Here is a 24,860-nt window from a genome sequence, read left to right as displayed (position 1 = left end):
AGCCACGTTCCAGCTGTTCCGGCCGCCGCCGGTGGCACTTCGCTGTGGCCGCTGAGCTGACGAAGCCATTGCTAAGAGCCTCTCAACCTCTGCCCAACGGGGCGCTGGTGGCCCCCCAGCTGCGGCATAAACGGGAGTCCTCCCCAGGCCCGCCTTTCTCACCACCTGTCAGTCCTCAGACATACAGACTCTCAGCCCTGCAGGCTGTTCGTGGCCAGGGCGCAGAGTCCTCGCCTGGATGATTGCCCACGGCCCCCCGCGGCCCCCGCGGCCCCCTGTCCCCCTGCCTGTAGTCCATCCTCCACCCAGAGCCTGAGCAGGCCCTGTTATGTTTAAAGAGAGAGGAAAGAGGGAAGGAGGGAGGGAGGGAAGGAGGGAGGGAGGGAGGGAGGGAGGGAGGGAGGGAGGGAGAGAGATGTGTCTGACCAGGAACGGAATCTGAGACTTCCTGGTGCCCAGGACGGCGCCCCAACCAGCCGAGCCTCCCGGCCAGGGCGGAGTAGCCCTTTAAATAACACGCTCCATCCCACGGCTCCCCTCCTCAAACACCCCGAGGCTCCCCCTGACTCAGAGGAACAGTCTTCCCGGCCGGCCCTCCGCCTGGCGTCGCCCCGTCTCTCCCTGTCCATTGGTGCAGCCGCCCCGCATTGCCGGCCCATCCCCCCCCCCCAGGGCCTTCCCTCCTGCCGTCCCAGGCCTGGGTGCTCCTCCCAGACCCTCCGACAGTGTTCCCTCCGCACAGGACCTCCCGTGAGAAAGGCCTCCCTGGCCACCGGACCGCGCACACCCCACACGCCCCTCCCCCGCCTCCGTTGATGGCAAGTGTCACAGCTTTTGTTTCCTCTCGTGCCCCGAGGGCACAAGCAGTACCCGCCCCGGAGGGTCCCGGGCGCAGAGGGTAACCCCTGCCCCACCTCGCACAGCCCGTGGGCGGCAGAGCCGGATCCCACAGCCTCCCCGCTCACCGCCGTCCACTCAGCAGCTTCCCCCCACAAGGACCTTGTGAAAGGCCCTGTGAAGCGAGAAGCATCCGGGAAGGCTCCCTGGAGGAGGTGGCACGCCAGGCCTGGCAGGTCTACTCTGGTCCCTGCAGTCCTTTCCTCGGACCGAGGACCCGCGCTCCACGAGGCCCAGGCCCGGGAGAGAAGGAGGAGGTGCTGGAGCCCCGGACGGAGGGTCTGCCCTGCAGCCACGGAGGGGCAGGACCCCCCTTGGGGTGGGGGGTCTGGAATCTGCAGGAACCTCGAAGCCAGCGAGGAGACCCTGCCCAGAGGGTGGCCGTCTCAGAACAGGCGAAGCTGGGCTCCTCGGCGGCGGACCTTTTAGGAAAGCTTTTCTGTTACAGCTTCCCGTGTGCAACCGCACCCGGCCCGCAGCGCCCGAGCGAGGGGGGCGCGGTGCCAGGGCCGCCGAGGAGGATGGGAAATGGAAGGGCGCGCTGGTGTGTTCAGCGTCTCTTGTGGGTAAAGAAAAACAAACAGGAATTCTCCGAGTCATCTCGGCATCTCGCCTCCGGCCTTTCTCGGGGAAATGAATTTCCGTTACCGCCGAGCTCCGCACCTGCCGAGGGGGGGGCACCTCCCTCAGAGCCGGACTCAAATGCCAGCTGCCCGGGCCGCGGCTGTTAAAGGCTACCTGTCAGTCTCAGGGCGGCGGGGACTGCTGGCGTCTGACCGTGGGGGAGGTGTGTGCCGTGTCCCACTCCCTGTGGGCTCAGGGCCCCCCCCCCCCCCCCCCCCGGTGCGGCCGGGCAGACCCGCTGGGCCCGCTGGGAGCTGAGAGTCTGTGGGGAAAAGGGAGTGGAGACCAGAGAGCCTGGGAGGGCGAGAGGGAGGCGGCAGGAGGGGACTTGCTGGCTGCGGGTGATCAGACGCTAGACCAGGAGGCGAGAGTCGCTGTGGCTTTCTCCCCAAAGCACCGGGTGCCCAAAGTGCTAGGAGCGGGGGGAGCGGGGCCGGGGGTCTTGCCGAGACCGTTAGAGACGGCAGGGCAGTCAGACCGAGACGGCCGGCGGGACGGGGCGCTCTCGGAAAACTCGGGAAAAATGTGAAATGGCTGATAACCGAGGGTAGTAACTCCACCCTCCTCGGGCACTTTGATGAGGTTCACTGTGAGAGTGAGGCTGTTCGTGTCGGCCCTTAACTCACCAAACGGCGGCAGGAAGACACCATGCGAGTCCCTGGCTGGATGTGGGCCGGCGTCTTCCTAAGGACTCGACTCGCAGACCCCACACAGACCCCCACCGAGCGAGCGGCGCCCCCCAGTCCCGGCTGCCCCGGGGGTCCCTGCCCTTTGTGCCGGAGCCCTCGGGCTGCGGGCTGCGAGAGGAGTCTCCCGGCTCTCAAAGGCGGGCGCCCACCCAGTCCCGCCGCCCGCAGTGCTCCCCGTCCGCTCCCATCAGCCTCGCCGGCTCTTCCTGCGCAAACATTGGAAATGGTCGATGAAATGTCACCGTCCCCAGCCCCGTCCCTTTTCCGCTTCAGCTCTTATTTACCGAAGATTAAAATGCCACAGCTCCGCCGCGTGGGCTGCGGCCGTCACCACCACCCGGGCCTCAGCCTGGGGCTGGGGTACTGGGGCGCTCCACCCTTCCTGACCCCGGGCTGTGACCCCGCCACCTGCCCCACCCACTGTCCGGGGGCCGCCAGTCCCCATGCCCAGCTCCATCCGAGCACAGCCCTGGCTCTCAGAGCCGCCGGCGGGGGCGCTGTCACCAGCGGGCAGCGAGCTGGAGACCAGCTAGCCTTGAGCTCAGGGCTAGTAACTCCACCCTCCTCGGGCACTTGGATGAGCCCGGACTCCAACCACTTCCGTCACGGGCTCCCACGCTCTGTCGGGGCAGCCCCTCTGCCCTGGGACCCCCGAAATATTTAAATTGGCCGACCCACAGGCGCCCGCCAAGCCCAGGCCGCCCCACCCTTGCCTTGCATGTCACGCTGTGACCCTCCCAGGGCGCAGCTCCCACCCGGCCCCGCCTGCCAGCCAACGGTGGGCGACTCCTCCGCCACCTCTCCGGGGTCTCTGGGACGCCTCCCCATCACCACAACCTCGAACTCATGAAACAGCACGGACGCCCTGGCCGGTTGGATCAGTGGATAGAGCTTCGGGCTGCGGACCAAAGGATCCCGGGTTCGATTCCAATCAAGGCCACGTACCTCGGCAGCAGGCTCCTCCCTGGCCCTGGCCCTGGCCCTCATTGGGGCTCGTGCAGGAAGCAACCAATCGATGTGTTTCTCTCACATGGATATTTCTCTCTGTCTTTCCCTCTCACTCAATGGAAAAATATCATTGGGTGAGGATTAAAAATAATAAATAAATAACTGTCCCTTTAAAAATAATAAATAAATAAATAAAACAGCAGGGGCAGGCGATGAAGGTTTCTCATCTTCCAGGACTGGGTTCCACTCCTGCCCCAAGATTCCCGTTTGTCCGGCTCCGTGGCGTCCCCGACAACAGTGCAACGTTCTCCGTCTGTTTGCAGAATCATTCTCTGCCCACGTGTCACCAGGTGGACGGAACCGCCTTCCTGCGACCTGAGGGAGCCACCTGCTCAGAGCGGCCGAGGGCCAGCCTGGCCACAGAGCAGGGCGGCTGGTATTGGGCAGGACGGGCCAGCCCTCCTCCCTGGAAGCCTGGGCTGCACGGACAGGCACAGAGCCGCACGGACAGGCACGGAGCCGCACGGACAGGCACAGAGCTGCACGGACAGGCACAGAGCTGCACGGACAGGCACGGAGCTGCACGGACAGGCACAGAGCCGTACGGACAGGCAGCCGCACGGACAGGCACGGAGCCGCACGGACAGGCACGGAGCCGCACGGACAGGCAGCCGCACGGACAGGCACGGAGCCGCACGGACAGGCACGGAGCCGCACGGACAGGCACGGAGCCGCACGGACAGGCATAGAGCCGCACGGACAGGCACGGAGCCGCACGGACAGGCACGGAGCCGCACGGACAGGCACGGAGCCGCACGGACAGGCATAGAGCCGCACGGACAGGCACGGAGCCGCACGGACAGGCAGCCGCACGGACAGGCACGGAGCCGCACGGACAGGCACAGAGCTGCACGGACAGGCACAGAGCCGCACGGACAGGGACGGAGCCGCACGGACAGGCACGGAGCCGCACAGACAGGCACAGAGCCGCACGGACAGGCACGGAGCCGCACAGACAGGCACAGAGCCGCACGGACAGGCACGGAGCCGCACGGACAGGGACGGAGCCGCACGGACAGGCACAGAGCTGCACGGACAGGCACAGAGCTGCACGGACAGGCACGGAGCCGCATGGACAGGCACGGAGCCGCACGGACAGGCACGGAGCCGCACGGACAGGCACGGAGCCGCACGGACAGGCACGGAGCCGCACGGACAGGCACGGAGCCGCACGGACAGGCACGGAGCTGCACGGACAGGCACAGAGCTGCACGGACAGGCACGGAGCCGCACGGACAGGCACGGAGCCTCACGGACAGGCACGGAGCCGCACGGACAGGCACGGAGCCGCACGGACAGGCACGGAGCCGCACGGACAGGCACGGAGCCGCACGGACAGGCACGGAGCTGCACGGACAGGCACGGAGCCGCATGGACAGGCACGGAGCCGCACGGACAGGCACGGAGCCGCACGGACAGGCACGGAGCCGCACGGACAGGCACGGAGCCGCACGGACAGGCACGGAGCCGCACGGACAGGCACGGAGCCGTACGGACAGGCACGGAGCCGCACGGACAGGCACGGAGCCGTACGGACAGGCACGGAGCCGCACGGACAGGCACGGAGCCGCACGGACAGGCACGGAGCCACACGGACAGGCACGGAGCCGCACGGACAGGCGCGGAGCTCCTAGCATCAGGGACACACGAGGTTCCCACGTGGCCCCTGCCGACGCCAGGCTCCTCGGAGGGTCCCCTGCGCCTCTCATCTCGTCCTCACACCCGACGTCCCCAATGGCCTGCCCCTGCCGTCCATCTGGGGAAACCGAGGCACAGAGAGGCACGTGACCCGCTGCAGAAATCCGGGTTCCGAGTTCTCACTGTCGACGACGTAATCTCGGTCACACGGAGCATTTTCCCTCGCCCATCCTGCCCACACACCTTCTCCCAGCAAAGGAACTCGGGCACCCAGCACAGGGTGAGGAAGACGGTGGGGCAACCATCTGAGGGTGAAGGAAACTGAGGCTCAGGAAGGGTAAGTGGCGCTTACCCAGTGACAGCCAACAAAATGGTCACGCAGATGCATCAGCTGTCGGGGCCCTCGGGGTGGGAGGGCCGTGTGAGAGGTGCTGCTGAATGCTGAAGCAGGGAGAGGCCGCGGGGCCGCCCGTCCCTGAGACCTGGGGGGCCGCCCGTCCCACCCAGCACGGCCACGCTCCGTCGTCACCCCGCACCCAGACCGCTCGCTGAGGCCACAGCTGCTTCCTGCGGAGCGTTCCGTCCGAGCCAACGTGCTGCCCCCGCGGGGGCCTCCGCCTGCGGGGCCAGTGGCCGGCCGGCCCTCGCTGCACCGTCCTCGCGCGCAAGGGCAGGGTGACCTCAGGACCCTGTGCGGCGGGGCTCACCGTTAGCGAGGCTCGGCGGCGACCTGTCCTCAGGAAAGAGCCTCCTCCCGAAACAAAGGCCCGTGGAGCCCACGGCCGTGATATGTATTCCAGCCCACGTCTGCTCCACGCGGCGGCTGCGGCGGCGAGGCGGGGTCAGCCGGGTTCTATTAGCTCAATTAGTGAGGAGGAGATAAGGCTAACATCCCGCGTGCCCGGCGGCTCGGTGCGGAGCTGGAGTAATGGAGTTATTAACCCCCGTCAGCCGCTGAAGCCGGCTGCTGATGCCAACTCCATTTCCCGGTTCAGGCTCCATTAATGGGCTGTTTATTACCCCTAATCCACGGGAGGGTACGCGGCAGAAAGGGAGGACCGCGTGGTGATGGGGGAGAGAGAGAGGGAGAGGGAGAGGCGAGACACCCTCTCTCGTTTGCATTTTAATTTTTCTTCGTTCCATCCCTCTGCTGTGCTCTTAGACAGCATAGCATCCTCTCACTTGGGACACGTTAGAGATGGCAGAGCCGTTACCCCAGGGGCCTACCGTGTCGTCCCTGAAAACACAGTGTCATGGGGAACCAAAAAGGAACAAGCATGGCCCGGCTGGCGGGGCTCAGAGGTTGAGCATCAACCTATGAACCAGGAGGTCACGGTTCGATTCCCGGTCAGGGCCCATGGCCGGGTCAGCGGGCTCCATCCCCAGTAGGGGGCGTGCAGGAGGCAGCCGATCAGTGGTTCTCTCTCATCACTGATGTTTCTCTCGCTCTCTCCCTCTCTGAAATCAATAAGAATGTGTATTTTTTAAAGAGTAACAAGCATGTAAATCCAATCGGAGGCTCGGGCATGGAAACTACGTTCACTTGTGTTGCGTTCCGCTGTTTAAACGAAGCATGGTCACACGGAAAACCAAACCAGCACTCGGCAGCAGGATGGGTCCGCATTGCGACGTGCCCTGGAGGTGATGTTGTGGGCCGCTCCCCTCCATCACGTGCTGCAGGTGAATGAATAAGGAGCTACCTCCCCAGGTGCACACCCAGGAGCCTGAATGCCGTCCGTCCGAAGGCAAGAAACGCGCGCAGACGGCGATCAGAGAAAAAGACCTCGAGGCAGCGTCAGTGATTGGAACCGCCCACACGGAGCAGACGTGGCCAGCACTGCCCGCGGCCACCCCGCCAGGCAGGACGGCGTCTGCCATTGCGGCCTCTTTTTACGTAACAGGAATTCCGAAGCGCGTGGGCGACCACGGCAGAAACAGCCAAACCGGCAGCGGGGGCAGAGCGTGTAACCGACTGAAAACAGGCGCGACGGCAGGCCACCCCGACACGTGGGCGCGAGCGGCCCGCCGGCAGGAGCCGCGTCCAGAAGGCGCTTTCCGGGTCTGAACCGCTCACACAGACCCCTGCGCTCCGCACAGCCAGAGGGTGTCCAGGCAGAGCAGCGGCCGTCCGACAGACGGAAACGGAAACCAGCGAGAAAGGAGCTCTGCGAGCCGGGGACAGGGCCGGGGCTGCGCGCTGGCGGCGGGAGGGACACAAAGTCGGGGGCGCAGCCCGGAGCGCGTCACTCTCCTGAGCAAACCCACTGCTCAGGGCTGTGGAGCGGAGTCAGGGAGACCTGCGGCCGGCGCCCACGGCACACACAGGCCCCGCAGGGAGGAGGAGGAGGGTGCTGGTTAAAGATGGAGGTCAGGGCGGGAGGGGACGCGGTGCCTCCCAGACACACCGGGGCCTGGGCGGGCCAGACGTCAGTGGGAGAGAGAGGAAGGTGTTTTGTCAGCGCCAGGGCAGCCGGCGCCCCCCTCCGCTCCGCCACCCGAAATCTGACCAGCTCCCAGGCCCGCTGACCGGCAGGGGCCGCCTGGGTCCCCTCCTGGCTCCACCCCGGCTCCCTGGAGGGAAGGAGGGGCTTTAGCCAAAGCGACCACACACCGCATCCACCGGGAGCCCAGTGCGAGGAGGAGCTGTCCCTGCTGTCCCTCGGGATGCGGGCACACAGCTCCCTGGTTTAAAAAATAATAAATAAAAACAAAAACGGCCACACCACAGTTTCCAACGTGCACACAACCACCTGGGACACACACACACACACACACACACGCACACACACGCACGCGCGAGCTCCCCATCTCGGGGTGACTCCTTCTGTCCCCACATTTAGCCCGCGGAACCGCGAGGGAACGGTGCAGCCACGCTCCTCACGTCCTGCCACCCTCGCCGGCCCGGCCCGGCCCCTCCCCGGGGTGTCTGAGCCGAGCCGGGCAGCAGCTCTGCCGGGGCCTGAGCAGTGGACATGACCCAGGCCTTGACCGCCGCTCCCTGCCGCGCCCGGGAAGGAGCAGAGGCCGGAAAGGGAGTCTGATGCCCGGCCAGCTTCCCACCCTCCCCCGCGCCAGCAAACGCTCATTTGCAGCGGAAATACCTGCTACGAGGCTGCGGCTGGCGTGGACGGCTCTCCGGCTGGCGGGCAGCAGCGGCCTATGGAGGCGGCCTGGCATAGTCCTTTGTTTCTTTCCTCTTCTTCCTTTCTCATTTTATTTTTATATTTTTACTGTTATTATTACATTTTAACAAACTTTATAGCCCATTGTACTTGTTCTCAAATAACTTTTCCTCCTCCTTTTTGACACATCAATTACTCGGTTCATCTCCCTCTCGGGGCGGCGCGGCGGATATAATTCAGTGCGAGGCGCCGTGGGCGTGAGGTGGGAGCCAACAAAACATGGCACTTGAACACCCCCCTTTATTAGCTCTCGGAGAGATTTACATTTGACAAGGAGACGATAACTTTGTTTCCTGATAAGCCAAAGGGCTCTCGTTCTGTGTCCAATACACAGAGCAGCTTGCCCTTCCCAATAATTCTATTTACTAGAGTGAATATATTTTAATAATAAAATTGATATATATGTAAATTGAATTCCATCTCATTTCATCGGACCTCCTAAAAAAAGGAATTTGCTTTGTGGGCGGTGTTCCTGCCTGGCTGACAGATCCGGGCCAAGGGCCCAGAGTGATTTCTGGGCTGTGATTCTGTCTCGATTCCATCCATCGCCCCGCACGGCGGCCCGCGTGCTTTCTCACCCGCCGCCCGAGTCCCGCCCTGTGTCCGCCCGGGGCTGGGGGGGCTCACTCTGGAGGGCCTCTCTCTTCCTTGGCCTTTATCTGGACCTGACGGTCACTTTCTGAATTAATCATGAGCATGTTTAACGAGGCAGAGCTGGGGAAACGGAATCACAGGGAGGAGGCAGGAGGGGGGACATCCCCTTGGCGACGGGAGGGAACACGGAGGGATCCACCCGAGGCCACGGGACTAAGTCCGCGCGGCCCGCCCCCGGCTGAGGGTCAGCGACATTAACCGCACGATCCCCTGCCCCTTAGAAACGGCTTCACTCCGCGGAGAGCAGAGGAGCAGCCCCTCGCGAGCCCCCCTCCAACCACAGGGTCTCGGCCCCGCCGCCCCGTTTGCTTGGGAAGGAACAGCTGGCCTCCCCGCCGGGTGGGGGTGCCGGGGAGAGAGGCCCTCCTCCTGGGGACTGGGAGCTGCGGGGCGGGGCGGGGCGGGGCGGCCGCTCACCTGTTGGGCTTGTGGCCCGTGGTGTCCAGCAGGTGCGCCTGGTCCAGGTCCCGCGGGAAGCCGTGCAGCACCCACCCTCTCTGCACGCAGTCCTGCTGGCTCAGGCGCTGGCTCAGCACCTTCAGGACGAGGCTGTCGGGGACTGAGAGAGGGGCAGGGTCACGCTGCCGCCCGGAGCTGACCCCCAGGAGCTGACCCCCAGGAGCGCGAGGGAGGCCGGGCCGTGGGCTGCCGAATGGGACTTGGCCATGAACTGAACTGGCAGAGTCGGGTTTGGGTGGGCAGGACGGGGGGGGGGGGGCGGGGGGGCTTTCCCAGTCCCTCCCCCACCCCAGTGACAGAAGAACGTGGCTGCCTGAGATGGTCAAGGGTGACCTGACCTTGACCTTTCCTGACCTAGACAAGAGGGCATGCCCCTCGGCAGCCCTGCCCCCAGCCCTCCAGGACCCAGATCTGCAGCAAAAGACTCTTCCCAGGGGCTCACCAGGCGCCCCCCCGCTGGGCTCGTGCCCCGCCCACACGGGGTCACAGGGTGCCCGCTGAGCCCTCCCCACCCCCACCTCATGTAAGACTGGGCTCTCGGGAGCTCAGCTCTGGTCACACGGGAGCCCGCGGTCACCCCGGGCGGGGAGAGCGGAGAAGCCTCTTGTTTACATTCCAGCTGACATTCCCGAACCCGGCTCTCCCCTCGGACCCAGTCACCGTCCTGTTGCTCATGCTCGGGCTCCGCGCTCTGGCAATTGGCTGGGCAGCCCTGCCCTTCACTCCCACCGCCCAGGAACACCGGGCAAATGCGCGAACGCGACCGCGGCCGAGGGCGGTGTCTGCCCGGTCCGCCTCCGCGCACTGGGGGTCAGGCACCGGGGTCAGGCACCGGGGGTCAGGCCTCATCCCAGGGCTGTGACCTGCGGGCGCCCCTCGCTCCTGGGCAGAGGCTCCACGGCCGTCATTCCGGGCTCCTCCGTGCGTGCAGGGCACTGGCTCCCGCACGGCCCTGTGGGGGACGAGGCACCCCAGAGGCCCTACCTCCCTCGAGGTCCCCAACCCCGCCAGAGAGCCCCCCCACACATACACACTGCACACACCCCACACAGCCTACACACACTTAGAAACTCACACCCCCCACACACTCAGAAACCCCCCATACACACACACTGCACACTCCCCATACATCTTGTACACACATACCTGTGAGACACGCTAACACACACACACACACACACACACACACACACACACCCTGTGCCTGTCCCTGTGACTCCTTTCCGTCCTCAAGTCCTTGAAATCAAGGTAAAGACACGTGGCTCCCCGTCAGGTTCGTGAGACTCAGCATTCGCTTCCCTTCCCTCCCAGCATCCCAAGGCAGCCGCCCGCTGGGAGAGGGGAAAGGACAGGACTGTTACCCCCCTCCCGCACTGACGCCTGGAAGGAAGGGGCTCCCCTCTGTTGGGGGCTTGGCCAGGCATGGCTGCGACCCTGTGGGCCCCCAACGTACTATCACTGTAACTCAACAAAAGCTATTTCTGGACTTAAAAACCGCCTTCCCCTTCCCCGATGGCGCCGACTCCGGGCAGCTGAGCCTTCAGCCTCCTCGCTGCCGCCACCGGAAGCCACCAGTCTCAGCGGGACCTGCAGCGCCAACAGGGCCCGCGCTGCGGCCTAAGCCGCCCTTTGTTTGTTATTCACTGCCACCTGCTGGCCGAGCCGGGCACTGCGCCCACACGCCACCAATGGTGACCCTCGGAAAGACCCTCTGGGGCAGGGGTCCTCACACTTTTTAAACAGGGGGCCAGTTCACTGTCCCTCAGACGGTTGGAGGGCCGGACTACAGTTTAAAAAGAACTATGAACAAATTCCTCTGCACACTGCACATACCTTATTTTGAAGTGAAAAAACAAAACGGCAAAAACACCCGCATGTGGCCCGCGGGCCGTAGTTTGAGGACGCCTGCTCTGGGGAGACACGGAGGGATCTGAATCGGTGGCAGCGGCACCTCCAGGCCCTGGCCCTGGCGCCTCGTTGGTAACGCCCCAGACAAGCCGATGTCGCCGGCCGGGGCTCCCTTAGGTCTCCATTCCAGCATCTCCATTGCGTAACCCTAACACTGACCACGGCTTGGCGGGCAACGGCGCCAGGAAGTCACTGTCTGAACGCTGGGTGTTTGGGTCTAGAAACCCACGCTGCCCTGCGCTCTGACCAATTAGGAGCATACCCGCGCTGCTCGCCCCTCGAGATGGCCGGCTCCTTCCTCTCACCCTTATCACTCCCTCTCTGCCACGGCCACTCCCTCTCTGCCCGGCCACCCCCTCTCTGCACGGCCACCCCCTCTCTGCACGGCCACCCCGTCTCTGCACGGCCACTCCCTCTCTGCTTGGCCGCTCCCTCTCTGCACGGCCACTCCCTCTCTGCACGGCCACCCCCTCTCTGCACGGCCACTCCCTCTCTGCACGGCCACTCCCTCTCTGCACGGCCACTCCCTCTCTGCACGGCCACTCCCTCTCTGCACGGCCACCCCCTCTCTGCACGGCCACTCCCTCTCTGCACGGCCACTCCCTCTCTGCACGGCCACTCCCTCTCTGCCACGTCCACTCCCTCTCTGCCCGGCCACCCCCTCTCTGCACGGCCACCCCCTCTCTGCACGGCCACCCCCTCTCTGCACGGCCACTCCCTCTCTGCACGGCCACCCCCTCTCTGCACGGCCACTCCCTCTCTGCTTGGCCGCTCCCTCCCTACACGTCCAGCTCTGCACAGCCACCCCCTCTCTGCACGGCCACTCCCTCTCTGCACGGCCACTCCCTCTCTGCACGGCCACTCCCTCTCTGCACGGCCACTCCCTCTCTGCACGGCCACCCCCTCTCTGCACGGCCACTCCCTCTCTGCACGTCCACTCCCTCTCTGCACGGCCACCCCCTCTCTGCACGGCCACTCCCTCTCTGCTTGGCCGCTCCCTCCCTGCACGTCCAGCTCTGCACGGCCACTCCCTCTCTGCCCGGCCACCCCCTCTCTGCACGGCCACTCCCTCTCTGCACGGCCACTCCCTCTCTGCACGGCCACTCCCTCTCTGCCCGGCCACTCCCTCTCTGCACGGCCACCCCCTCTCTGCCCGGCCACCCGCTCTCTGCACGGCCACCCCCTCTCTGCACGGTCTCTCGGGCGAGGAGCGCAGACAAGATCGCGGCCCGCACACGGCTGAGGCGCCCCCAGCCGCCAGGCGTAGCTCTCGCACCGCCACTGCCCCTGCCCCGCCAGCTCGTCTCTATGAGGTTCCAGACGGGAAAAGACGGTTTAAAATACAGACATCCTTCTGTACATAAATGGTGCTGCACTTAGCAAATTAGCCAGACTTTTACTAAACTGCTCGCCCGCCCTGCATAGCGATTTGATAATTAGTTATTCTTACCCTAGAACCCGTGTTCGCGCCTCCCCGTGACTGTGAGCGTGGAAGTGGGAATGGGAGGCGGCCGCCAGGCTGTCGTGGCCGGGGTTCGAGGTGGAGGGTCTCACAGCACCACCCCCGCGGGCCTAGTTTACAGAACAGGATTCCCCCCCATGCGCATGGATTCGGGGCCCAGACGAGTGAGTCCCCCCACTTTTCAAGGGCAGGGAGAATGCACACCCCTGCCCCTGGGATCCGTGAGGAGAAAACCGGCAGCTCTGGGAAGCGGGGAGCAGGTGGGAGCCCCGTTTTCTGGGGTGGAAAAGACGCGATGGCGGATTCATTTACCGAGCGTGTGCTGTCGTGTGTGCTGTGTGCGCGGCTCTGTTCTGAGCATGTATTTGTTTAACACCAGCATTACTGCATGTGATCTTCCCAACAGTACCCCCCCATTTTACAGATTAGGAAACTGAGGCACAGAGAGAGGAAGTGACCTGCCCAAGGCCGCACAGCAAATAGGCAGCGGGCCCAGAGTTAAGGCAGATGGCCAGGCTCTGGGCCACGTGCCCCATCTCTGCTCTCCCCGGCCTTTGGGGGGCAGGGGGGACAGCGTGAACCCTGCGGGCCACTCGCACGCTGTCCGGAGCTCACCCTTCACTCACGGCCCTGGCTGAACTCCCACGCGGGCCCTGGCCCCGGGCAGACAGCGCAAGCAGAGGAGGCTCTACAGTCCCTCCGCTCCCCTGCCAACGCCCCTCCCCCGCACCCCCAATTCCCCTCCCTGGAGCCGTGCGGACAGGTGCTGAGCGGAAGGGCACGGCCGCGCTCCCCCTCGCCCGTCACAGCTGTGCCGCGTGCCCGCGGGGAAGCCTCGAGCTGGCAAAGCCCAGCCGTCTCCCGGCCCTGACCTGATGCGGGGCCGCCGCGCTCACCGGGCCGCCCCGCAGGCCGCTCCCAGCCCGGGAGGAGCCGTGTCAGGGCCAGTCCCCGCGGCCCCGGCTTCAAGCCGCACCTGCCGCGGGGCGCGGAGACCTGCCGCCGGGGCCGCGGGCCAGCCTGTCCAGACGATTTCACAGCTGAGTGGGCTGGAGGCACGGGCTGCGGGGGGAGACGCTTCCAGCGCTGCGGTCAGAGCCAGAAGGACGCGGCGTCGGGCCCACTTAGACCGGCCAGGCTCACGGCGTCTGCTCCCCTGCGGCCTGGAGCCGGCCACGGAGCGAGCCCGGGAACCCCGTCCAGCACAGCCCCCACGGGACAGCCCACGGCCGGGGGGAGAACGCCGTGGAGCGGAAGCATGAGTGAGCAGAGAGGCTGCCTCAGTTTCCCCGCTGGCCCGGCCCCTGAACGAAAGCCTCGCGACCTTGATGGTGACAGACCCTTCGACGCCGCAGGCGAAGCATCCGTCCGATAAAGCCGGCTTCACGCACTCCTGCGGTGGAAGTCTGTCTTAGTGACACAGGGAGCCGGGCCCTCTGACCCCATTCTCTCTCCGGCCTCCTGAGCAGGCCCTCCTGCCACGGAGAGCTGCTGCAGCGGGGCCTCCCCCCACGGCTCCCACGGCCACGGCCCCCCACATACAATCACACGGTCCCCCTGGCCACGGCCCCGTCATGGCCCCCTGGCCACAGCCACGTCCCCCACGGCCACAGCCCCCACCCCCCGCCCCCAACTAGAAAGCCTGCACCTCCTTTCCAGGAGGAAATCTGTGTGGCGGTCCCAGCGGAGAATGAGAAGTTGGACTTGAAAAAAAGGAGCCACTTCAAAAGCGCCGCCAGGCCCAGGCGAGGCCCTGGGAATGCAGCAACTGTGGGGCCGGTGACCCCCGCCGGCAGCCCTGAGAGGGGGCGCCCGGGGCCCCCAAGGACAGACAGGGAGGGACACAACCGGGGAGGGAGGCCGATGGAACACGTTGAATGAGAGAGTAAATGAGTGTGTGTCAGTGTACCACTGACTGCCGGGACCGCGCGCGTGTGCGTGTGTGTGTGCGTGTTTGTGTGTGTGTGTGTGTGTGTGTGCATGTGCGTGCGTGTGTGTGTGCGTGTTTGTGTGTGTGTGTGTGTGTGTGTGTGTGTGTATGCGTTTGTGCAGAAAAATGAAAGGAAACGTGGGGTTTTTTCAATCATAAAAAGGGAGTTGCACCACAGGGCCCCTAAAGCTTGTGAAAAATTAAACTCGACGGATTCAAACTGTCCTATTTCCACTTCAAACGCGGAGGCGCCGAGCTCTTCCCACCTGAGCTTCAAACGCCGGCACCTAGAAAGTTCTCTCACAACACGCAGCCCCGGCCCCCAGCGCCGCGCTCCGCCTCTCCCTCCTAATTACACCCGAGAGTCCATCCACCCGCCGCTGAATAATTCAGCCGGCGGCGCGGGTACACACCGCGGGCTGCCGGAGTCGGGGTCCCCAGGCCCCTCCGTGGCGGGGCGCCCCGGCTCCCCCCCCCTCCAGGCTGCACCCCGCCTCCTCCTAGGACGGACAGGTTTACTTTGCCTTTCAACTCCACAAACCCTGCGATGTTTAACAAAAGCAAAACGCCGGCCTATTGTCGCGTCTCTCGTGTGCATTTAGCGATGAGAATATTAATTCCCCCGAAAAAGGAGGCCCCGGCTGCGCTCTGAGCCTCCCCCTGGGACACGGATGCACGGAAGGCTCTGGAAAACGCTCCTAATCACCCCCATTTGGGGCTGGTTTGTCTGGTCTGTGCCGGGAGGGCTGCGCCGGCTGGGGGTGGGGGGTCCTCATTACCAGAAAGGATGCAAATTAGAGTCGAGTCTCCCTCAAATCCCCGCCTCCTCTCAGCCCCGCCGCCACGAGGGCCCTGCTCCAGATGGACACTCGGCCGCGGTCTGTCTCCCTCGTCATTTCTTCTGCCAGCGGGGCCGGCTTTAAGGGGAAGCCGCTGCTCGCTCGCCCGGAGGCCGAGGGCCTGGGTGTGCAGCGGGGTGTGGGCCCCTGTCGCTGGGCTGCGTGGCTGTCGGGGATGCTGACGGGCAGGGCGGGGCGGGGCGGGGTACAGGCTGGGGTGAGTTGGTCGCCCGCGGTGACCTGGCCAGCAGGCCAGTTGGCCGGTGTTGGAACGCACACCCCTCTCTGCCGGGGACGGGGCATGGGAAAGCTGACACCCTCGCTGCTGGTCCCAACCCAACAGCCCCACGCGGGCTGCGTGCAGAGCAGACGGACCGAGACCAGCATCTCACACTCAGAGCAAAGGCCTACGCCACACGCAGGGCGCCTGTGGCTGTTGGGATGCCTCCTCTGTGTGGCCGGTCAGGGGAAGCCCAAGCCACGTGCAGGCAGGAAAGCAGCCAGCAGAGCCGGGACGAGCCTCCCTTCTGTGCCACGAATTAGAGCCGCAGTCGGGGGCCAGGTCATATCTACCACCCACTGCCACACACACAGCTGCATGCACAGCCACACGCAGCCACACACAGCCACATGCACAGCCACACACAGCCACACACACAGCCACACATAGCCACATGTGAAGCCACATGTGCAGCCACACACACACACCCCACACACGGGGCCATTCCTTACGCTGGAACCCCGGGACCAGGGGAAATGAAAGCTGTGCAGACTCGGGTGGACTGAGGCGGGTGAGCAGGGCTGTTGTCACATGAAGTGAAATCTGGGGACCCGGCGCCCAGGGGGCAGGGGTGGGTGGCCGCTTTCCTGGGGAGCTCAGGGCCCTGTGGTGGGAGGTGCCTAGGGAGCGAGAGCTCGAGGCCGTCTGTCTGACTTGGGGAGAAAAAGCACGTTTGCACACATGGCCACCGTACAGAGAGGCGCCGACCCCCCCCCCCCCCCACCTGCTTTAAATGGCGTGCAAGCAGCTGAGACGTTATTTCCCGCATCCAGGACAGTTTTCACTGTTTCGTGCCCACGTCAAAGTGACAGGGGCTCCAGGGCCGACGGGTGTGCCGTGCGCAGCCCGACTCAGGGGCCCGTAACAGGGGAGCTGGGTGCAGGCCCCGGGAGGCAGGTGCAGGCCCCGGGAGGAGGGTGCAGGCCCCGGGAGGAGGGTGCAGGCCCTGGAGGTGGGTGCAGGCCCCGGAGGCGGGTGCAGGCCCCGGGAGGCGGGTGCAGGCCCCGGGAGGAGGGTGCAGGCCCCGGGAGCTGGGTGCAGGCCCCGGGAGGCGGGTGCAGGCCCCGGGAGGCGGGTGCAGGTCACGGAGGCGGGTACAGGCCCGGGAATAAAGTGGTCTGCGTAGGGCGGCCAGCCCTAGAGATTCCCAGCCCAGGGCACCGAGCGAGCACCTCCCCACGCCGCTGTCCACGGCGCGTCCGGGAGCCCAGGATCGAGGGGTTTAGGACGAGCGAGAGGGCCCTGGGGCCTCTGCCGTGGACGTGGGAAGGTGGGAAGGCAGCACGTTATTAATTTCGCTGCTGATCCGAGAGGCGGAGGTGTTGGCAGCCCCGTGAGGACACAGGAGAACATGACTGAGCCTGCAGAGGTCACGGCTGGGACATGGCATCGGGGCCCCGCGGGGACGGGAGGAAGCGCTCCACGCGGCCAAGGGCGACAGCTGGATCTCATCGCGGAGCGGCGGGCGCAGGGCGATGACCGCAGGGGGGCCTCGACGCTCGGTGACAGGGCTGCGTCTCGGGGGCTGCGGCTCAAGGTGAGCGAGAGGGCGAGAGCCTGAGCAGCAGGGACGCGGGCGGACCAGGAGGCACAGAGGCGGCCGCGGCCAGCGGCGGGCAGAGCGGCCCACGGAGGCGGCTGCACCCGGGACACCGCCTGGCCCTGGGGGTGGCGGGGGCGGCTCTGCGCGGGGCTGGCTCCCCGCAGGAGCTCTGACTGCCACTCAGAGGGTCAGAGGGGCCAGGGCGTGCCCCAGGGGGACAAGGCCCGGGTCCTTACCCGGAGCCTCTGCCCGTCCTGGCAGGTGCCCGGGTGGACATCATTGGGGGTGGCCGGGAGCCTGCCTCGGGAATGGGGCTGGCACTGAGGGCAGGTGCCTACAACACGCCCAGGCCCTGGCCGGTTTGGCTCAGTGGCTAGAGTGTCAGCCTGTGGACTGAAGGGTCCCGGGTTCGATTCCAATTGAGGGCACATGCCCAGGTTGTGGGCTCGATCCCCAATAGGGAGCATGCAGGAGGCAACTGATCAATGATTCTCTCTCATCACTGATGTTTCTATCTTTCTCTCCCTCTCCTTTCCTCTCTGAATTCAATAAAAATATTAAAATAATAATAATGAAATAAAAAATGAAATAAAACACGCCCAGGACGTGACGGGGAACCTGAGATGCCTCGATGGGCCCCCAAAGAGAGCAACCACCATCTGTGGGCGCAGGAAGCTGGACGAGAAGGACCGCACAGGCTCCCTTCCTCACGCAGCATCTGGGGGTGCTTTCCGGGTGCGGACCGCGGGGCGGGGGTTCGGGACGTGATCGGGCCCAGCCTCCCCATCGGCAGGCGCTCGGACCTGAGGATCGGCGGCGGCCACTGCGCCCCGGCCCAGGCTGACCTCTGGCTCCGACCGCTGCCTGAACCAGGTCGGCCAGAGCCTTCTGCTCGCGGAGTAACGGAGGCTGCGGCAGCTGGGGCCGCGCCGGCGCTCCGCATTCGGGTACCGAAAGCGAACGTCCCCGAGACAGACACCGTCCAGACCGCCGTGGACAGCGGGTCCACAGAGCCCCTCGCCCGGCCGCCCGGCAGCCCCAGGCCTTCGCCGGAGCGACCACGGAGCCCGTGCCCACGAGGAAACTGTCCCACCTCCCGGCTGCTTCCCCGACCGGAGCCCCCAGGTGCCCGGTGAGCCCCCTGCCCCCCCCCCCCCCCCCCGCCCGGGTCCGGCTTCCCCCAGAGCCCGCGTGGAGCTCGGACGCAGGGCCTACCTGTCATCTCCTTTTCGAAAAAGGGCTGGATGGCCTCGCCTTGCCTGGACTTGTCGGCCACGGCCTCCTTCAGCAGCTGCCCGCAGCACACTGGGGGGCGGGGGGGGGAAGACCCCGTTACATTCCAGCAGGAGGGAGATCGAGAGAAAGACAAGCCCAGTGCTGCCTGCAAGGCGGGGGTGGTGCTGAACAAAACACAAAAGGGTTTTCTGCCTGCGGGTGTGTCCGAGGGGAGCAAATATGAAACGGGAACTGGGGGACAGGGAGCCGAGGGGGGTGCGGAATGAAAAGGATTCATTTTGCAAAGCACGTATCGCACAACACAGGACGCGGCCTGGCAGGCACTGGACGGCGGACGGCAGGGCTGGGATCCCGACAGGATGGACGCCCGAGCCCACCTCCACCCCGGTCCCCACCCGTGGTCACTCCAGGCCGCAGCCCAGGAGAGCAGAGACCCAACAGGCAGGAGGCAGGACTGCAGCCCAGGCCCCAAGGCAGCTGCAGCCGGGGGAGCAGGTCCTGGGAGGAGGGAGCCGGGCAGGGAGGAGCCCCAGGGCCCCGCGTCGGGGAGGGGGTGGCACTGAGTGTCCTCGGGGTGAGACCCCACGGTCTGTGGAGGGAAGCCGCCGGGAGGCTGGGAGCTGAGCGGGGGAGATGCCGGCCTCTGACAGCCGGACCCCCACACGCAGCTGAGACGGGAGGGCCGCACCGGGTGGGGGACACACTGGCCCCGAGAACTCAGACCGCCTCACCTGGCCCCACGGATCCCGCACCAGATTCGCTGCGTGATGGCACGCAGCTCTTTTACGCTCCATCTTCTTAAAGCAAAACCACACTGACCAGACTCTCAGCAGCGTGAGCACCACAAGGTCCAGTAAAAACCGCTCAGCGCGCGACAGAAACGGGAGCCGTGGCCCCTCGGAGGAGAGAAAGGAGGCCGTGGACCAGACCAAGAGACGACACCGAGACCGGAGAACACGCAAGGGAGCTTTAAAACGGCTTTATAAACAGGCTTCCGGCTCTAAGGAAAAGATAGGTAACAAGGGACCAGATGGAGAAATCTCAGCAGAGAAATGGAAACTAATTTTTAAAAAAGGAAGAGGAACAGGTGGGAGTCCGGAACTGGAGAGCATCACGGACGGGCCGCCGTCGGGAAGTTGGGGACGGAAACCGGGCGTTGGGAAGCATCCAAGCTGGAGACAGAGGGGAGATGGGGAGGGTGACGTCACGGTCCAACACACGTGTAATCGGGGTCCCAGAAAGAAAGGGGCCGGCAAGAATGTCTGAGAAAATACGGCGGGAGAATTCCAAAATCTGAGGAAAATATCCACCTGCAGACCCAAGAATCTGAGACCCGAGAAGAAACGCCAAGCACACCACACCTGACGCCCCGCAGCTAAATCTCTGCAAGGTGAAGAGGAAGAACAGACGCGGAGCAGCCAGGCGGGGAAGCGGGGAAGCGCTGATCAAGCCACGCCGCCGCCGCCCTCATCAGAAGCAATGCGGCCGCGGATGAGGGCGGCCCCGGGAAGCTGTCACTCCGCCTCCTGTGTGCAGCGGGAGCCCCTTCCAGAATGAGCCGGATGAGAGCCGGGAGGACTTGTCGCCGCGGCTTCCGCCCAGGAAGTGTTAGAGGCGGCTCCTTCAGCGGGCAGGGTGATGTCGGTGGGAAGCGGGTCGGCACCAGGACGGGGGGTGGATGGGGGGGGGTAAGTGGAAGCCTTTCTTCCCCGCGTTTCTCGACTTTAAACAAAGAGCACATGAAGTGAGAGCAACTGCCATGTGTTGTTGAGTGTACTGCATGTGTACAGGTAACACGTATGACACAAGACCCCGGGGGACGGGAGCCAGGCAAAGGGAATGCCCACAGGAGGTCTGCTGACACGGAGAGGTGCGATGTCCACTCAGGGTGGACTGGGGCCCGGGCAGGAGGCGCACGCAGTCCCCGGCAACCACCGGCAGAGGAAGGCAAAGCGGCAAGGCCAGCAGGCAGCCGGGACACGGAATGGGTGACTGCAGGAACCTGGTCAGCCCAGCAGCTGGAGGAGTGCAGGACAGAGGCCTTAAAGAGACAAAAACCAGGCCGGGCCGGTGTGGCTCGGCGGATAGAGCGTCGGCCCACGGACTGAAGGGTCCCGGTTCGATTCCGGACAAGGGCACGTACCTCATTTGCAGGCCCCTGGCCCTGGTCAGGGTGCGTGCAGGAGGCAACCAATCGATGTGTCTCTCTCACATCGATGTTTCTCTCTCTCTCCCTCTCCCTTCAAAGGTGGACAGAGCAGAGAGCAAGAGAGAGAAGCAAGCCACGCCGTCCCTCCTCGCCAGCCCCATAAAGCAGGTGCTTGGAGGGCGGCAGGCGGGAGGCTGGGGCGAGGGGAGGCCGGGCGGGCGGCCGCGCTCACCGTTGACGAGGCCGTACTTCTGGGCCAGGAGCCCGGCCTGCAGGCTCTTCCCGCTGCCCACCGGCCCGCAGAGCAGCACCCTGGGCGTGAAGGGGGCGTTGGACCGACGGTTGGTCTGGACGTAGGTCAGAGCTGGAAGTCAGGAGAAGGTCATAAACACAGGCCCCTCGCAGGGAGAGGGGCGGGCGGTGCGGCTGCGGGGCCCTGGCATTGGGTGGACACAGAGCCACCCCACAGACAGGCAAAGCCCTGGGCGAATTGGCTGAGCATCAACCCCGCGCCTCCCGCCCGGCACAGAGCGCGGGGAGGGCTGCGAGCAGCGGGAGGCCGGACACGCGCCCCCAGGCCCGAGCAGGGGGGCTGCCTCCCAGCGGAGGCCCAGCCCCGCCCGCTGCCCGCTGCCCGCTGCCCGCACCAGGACGGCTCTCCCCACCAGCCCTGCCTCCTGTCAGGGACCCCGGCCTCCAGCGCCCAGGTCTGCTGTGGCGTCCCTGTGACACCTTCCCACCTCGGTGACTCCGCCCGGCCCGGGGCTGGGCCAGCTGCCGCCTAGAGGAGCCTGGCCCTGACCCGCAGGTGCGGGGGGGGGGGGGGGGGGGGGAGGGACTGGCACTCTTTTTTAAATATGTAAATATTTTTATTGCTTTCAGAGAGGAAGGGAGGGGGAGAGAGAGAGAAACATCAATGAGAGAGAATCATTGATCGGCTGCCTCCTGCACGGCCCCCACTGGGGATCGAGCCCGCAACCCGGGTCTGTGCCCTTGACCGCGAATGAACCGTGACCTCCTGGTTCACAGGTCGAAGCTCAACTCCTGAGCCCCGCCGGCCAGGCTGTATTTTTAGTTTTTATAAAATTTCTCTTCCTTCTCCCCCAAACTGCTGCCACGTCCCTCCCACCCGCCCCTCGCCTCTCCTCGCCCCGCCCCTCACTGTCAAGTCCGCTGGCCGCAGAGTGTAGGACGTTAGCCCAGGGCCTCCGAGTGGGGTGCTCCCGGGGACCCCACCCCACGGGAGCCTGGGCCGTCTGTGACTTGGCTCCCGGATTCCCAGGCCCGTCCTGGGCGCTGGGTGCTGCCGGGTAAGCGACAGGGACGGGAAGGCGGCGCCCGCGCACCCTGGTAGAAGACGTCCACGCAGGGCTGGTCGGCGCTGATGGCCTTGAGGATGCCGGGGTACGAGGGGAGCACCCGGACGATGTTCCTGTGGTGCCGCAGCAGCCGCTGCACCGTCTCCGGCTCTGAGATGCCCTCGGGCACCACCAGGCGGTTCTGGATCTCAGCCTCGGGGGGCCAGTCGAAGGTGGTGTGGTAGATCTCTGCCGACGACAGGGGCGCAGTCGGGGTCACCGGCTCGGCTGCATGGGGGGGGGGCAGGGGCCGGGGGTGTACGAGGGGGGAGGGGCGTACCTCCAGTTTGAGGGTCGATTCTCTTCCCCAAGTTCCTCTCGATCAGGACTGTGTCTGGGGCGCTCAGCGCGACTGCAGAAGAGGAGGAAGAGGAGGAGGGAGGAGGGGGAGGGGGAGGGGGAGGGGGAGGAGGAAGAGAGCCCAGCAGGTGGGCAGCGGTCCCGGACACCGGACTCCCTGGGCCAACCCCTGCCCCACTGTCTCTCGCTGTTGATGACAGTAAACCACCGCCATCTCCCACCCAAGGGCGCCCGCCTGACCCTCCAACCGCGAACAATTTCCAGCCACACCTGGCCCGCCAGGCACCTCTCTGCACCGGCGCCTTTGCCAGTTTTACTGTTTCCTAAAGAGAGTCTCTGAGGTGAGGTTCCTGGAACAGGAACCACCAGGGTCCAATAAAACCCCACTTCTTAAAGCACAAGCGCCAGATGCAGAGTTCTCTGAAATATGCAGCCGTGCTGGCCTGGGCGGGGCGGCCCCGGAGCGAGCGGACACAGCAGGTGCTCCCCGGGGGCCGGCAGCTGCGGGGGGGGGGGGGGGGGCTGGGGGCTACTCACTGACGTGCCGGGGGGTGATCCCGAGGGTCTGGACCATCATCGCCTGCTCCCGCGTCTCGGGGATGCCGTCCAGGATCCAGCCCTGGGCGGAGAATTCCGAAAGGCGCCCGTGTTTTTATCTTTCAGGATTTGGGAACGAATAAAGGAATGGGATCGTTCTACAGAAAGACCGAAGCTCTGAAGACGCAGTAAAGTACAAGGACGGCCCCATTTGTAGTCCCTTTCTCTCGTAAAGAAAACCCGCTCCTGCACGTTCCCGTCACCAAACGCTCCTCCCTCCTCCCTCCTCCCTCCTCCCTGGGCTCCGGCAGCTGCGGCCGCGGTGGGTCCAGCCTCGAAGGTGGACGCAGCCGCCTGCTGCTCCCTTCCCTTCCCTTCACGCCGTTTCGCGTTGTCTCTGAACCTTGAGCGGGGCCTGTGACTCCCGGCCCGCCTGGGCCGGTGGCCGCTGTCTCCCCACATCCCCGTCAGCAGCAGGCCGCGTCTCGGGCAACCCGGCGGCCAAGCGGAGTGCATTGCTGCTGTGCGCACGTTTCTTTGATCATTAATGAGGCTCAACCGTCTTCTCCATATGTTTACTGGCCAGTTGCGTTTTTTCTTTTCCAGAAACGCCTCTCCGTGCCATCTCTGCGCTCCCCCGGGGGCTTTACCCTTTTATTTATGGACAAGAGCTCTTTGCATATTAAAAGCATTAACCGTGTTGGCAGACACCACCCAGGCCTCCGAGGCCAACAGTGCCGCCAGCGCCCGCAGCTCGTCTCCGCTTTAATCTCCGTGCGGGGCTGTTCCTCACGCACGTGCTTTTGGCCGCGTCCAGCATCCCTTCCCTCCTCCGGGCCCAGCGCCGCGGGGAATGTGCGAACGCGCTTGCGTCCAAGCTGTGTCCTCGTGCGGTTTTCGCCTTTCAGTCAAGTACCGATGGAGCCCCATCTGGTTTTGGAAGTGACGTGAGGCTGCGGTGGCCCCGGCCTGGTCCCCGCACGCCTGCCCCTGCCCCTCGGAGGCCACGGGGGTCGCGGTCCGCACGCGGGCGGGAGCTGGCTGCGGCCTCTGCCTGCCCCTCGAGGCCTGTGCGTCCTCACCCGCTGAATCGTGGCTGCTTGTAACTTAGCTCTCTCACAGGGCACGTTCCTCCTCCTCTCTCTTTTTCCCAAAAGAAATTGTTCTTCCGGGTACGCAGCAACAACTTCCCCAGGTTCCAAAATGGCACTTGTACCGGCTCTGGCATAACATTAGGGTGTAGATGGGTTTCTGAAGGAGCGACATTTTACAGATCCCATCTTCCTGTGGGCTCACAGTGTCGCGTGCCCCTCAGCAATATCAACATTAAACAGTTTCTAAAGTCTCTCCAAGTCCCGGGAGCCGTCACACACACACACCACACACACACACACTCACACACACACACACTCACACTCACACACTCACACCACACACACTCACACACACACACACACTCACACACACACTCATTCACACACACTCACTCACACACACACACGCACACACACACTCACATACTCACACACACACTCATTCACACACTCACTCACACACACACGCACACACACACACACATACTCACACACACACGCACTCACACACACACATTCACTCACACGCACACTCACACACACACTCATTCACACACACACTCACTCACACACACACACTCACACACTCACACACTCACACACACATACTCTCACACACACTCACACACACACTCACTCACACACACACTCACACACACACTCATTCACACACACACTAACACACACACACTCACACACACACACACACTCACACAACTTAGTGCTTCTAACTGCACATCCAGATACATCCGCAGGAGTGAAATGAAGTGGCAGATAAGCTTCAGGTCTTCACCCGCAGCGGGGGTCAGGCAGGGTTCCGACACTGGCTCTCAGAAGGGGACACGCCCTGCCCCACACACCCCTCCCTCTCGGTCATTCTGAGAACTGGGCTGATTAAGGTCAGAGGGCAGACAGGTGGGGTAAGGTCAGACCCAAGGTCACTCATTACCCTCAGCACCTGACTCCCAGGAACCCGGGTGGATGGGGCAAGCAATGTTTTTCTTTTTCTTTTCTAAGTATATTTTTATTGATTTCAGAGAGGAAGAGAGAGAGAGAGGTCAATGATGAGAGAA

At 64.6% G+C, this 24,860-nt stretch overlaps 1 protein-coding gene across 8 annotated transcripts in view; it reads right to left on the bottom strand.

Moving 5' to 3' along the window:
* Positions 1-24,860, bottom strand: part of AK8 (adenylate kinase 8) — a 57,906-nt gene that overhangs the window by 16,513 nt on the left and 16,533 nt on the right. For 7 of the 8 annotated variants that reach the window (XR_013814508.1, XR_013814510.1, XM_079790329.1 and 4 more), the window contains 6 exons: positions 22,694-22,775; positions 22,137-22,208; positions 21,845-22,045; positions 20,731-20,862; positions 18,329-18,418; positions 9,110-9,251 (listed from right to left, as the gene is read on the bottom strand). Coding sequence is in view for 5 of the 8 variants with exons in the window: in XM_079790329.1 (XP_079646455.1) it covers positions 9,110-9,251; positions 18,329-18,418; positions 20,731-20,862; positions 21,845-22,045; positions 22,137-22,208; positions 22,694-22,775 (719 nt within the window). In the remaining 3 variants the exon portion in view is untranslated. Of the gene's footprint in view, positions 1-7,957; positions 8,060-9,109; positions 9,252-18,328; positions 18,419-20,730; positions 20,863-21,844; positions 22,046-22,136; positions 22,209-22,693; positions 22,776-24,860 lie in introns of all 8 variants that reach the window. The other variant, XR_013814509.1, reaches the window with a different exon arrangement.

Source organism: Cnephaeus nilssonii (genome assembly GCF_951640355.1).
Source record: "Cnephaeus nilssonii genome assembly, chromosome: 14".
NCBI classification, from domain to species: Eukaryota; Metazoa; Chordata; class Mammalia; order Chiroptera; family Vespertilionidae; genus Cnephaeus; species Cnephaeus nilssonii.
This window is presented reverse-complemented; position numbering and strand designations above follow the sequence as displayed.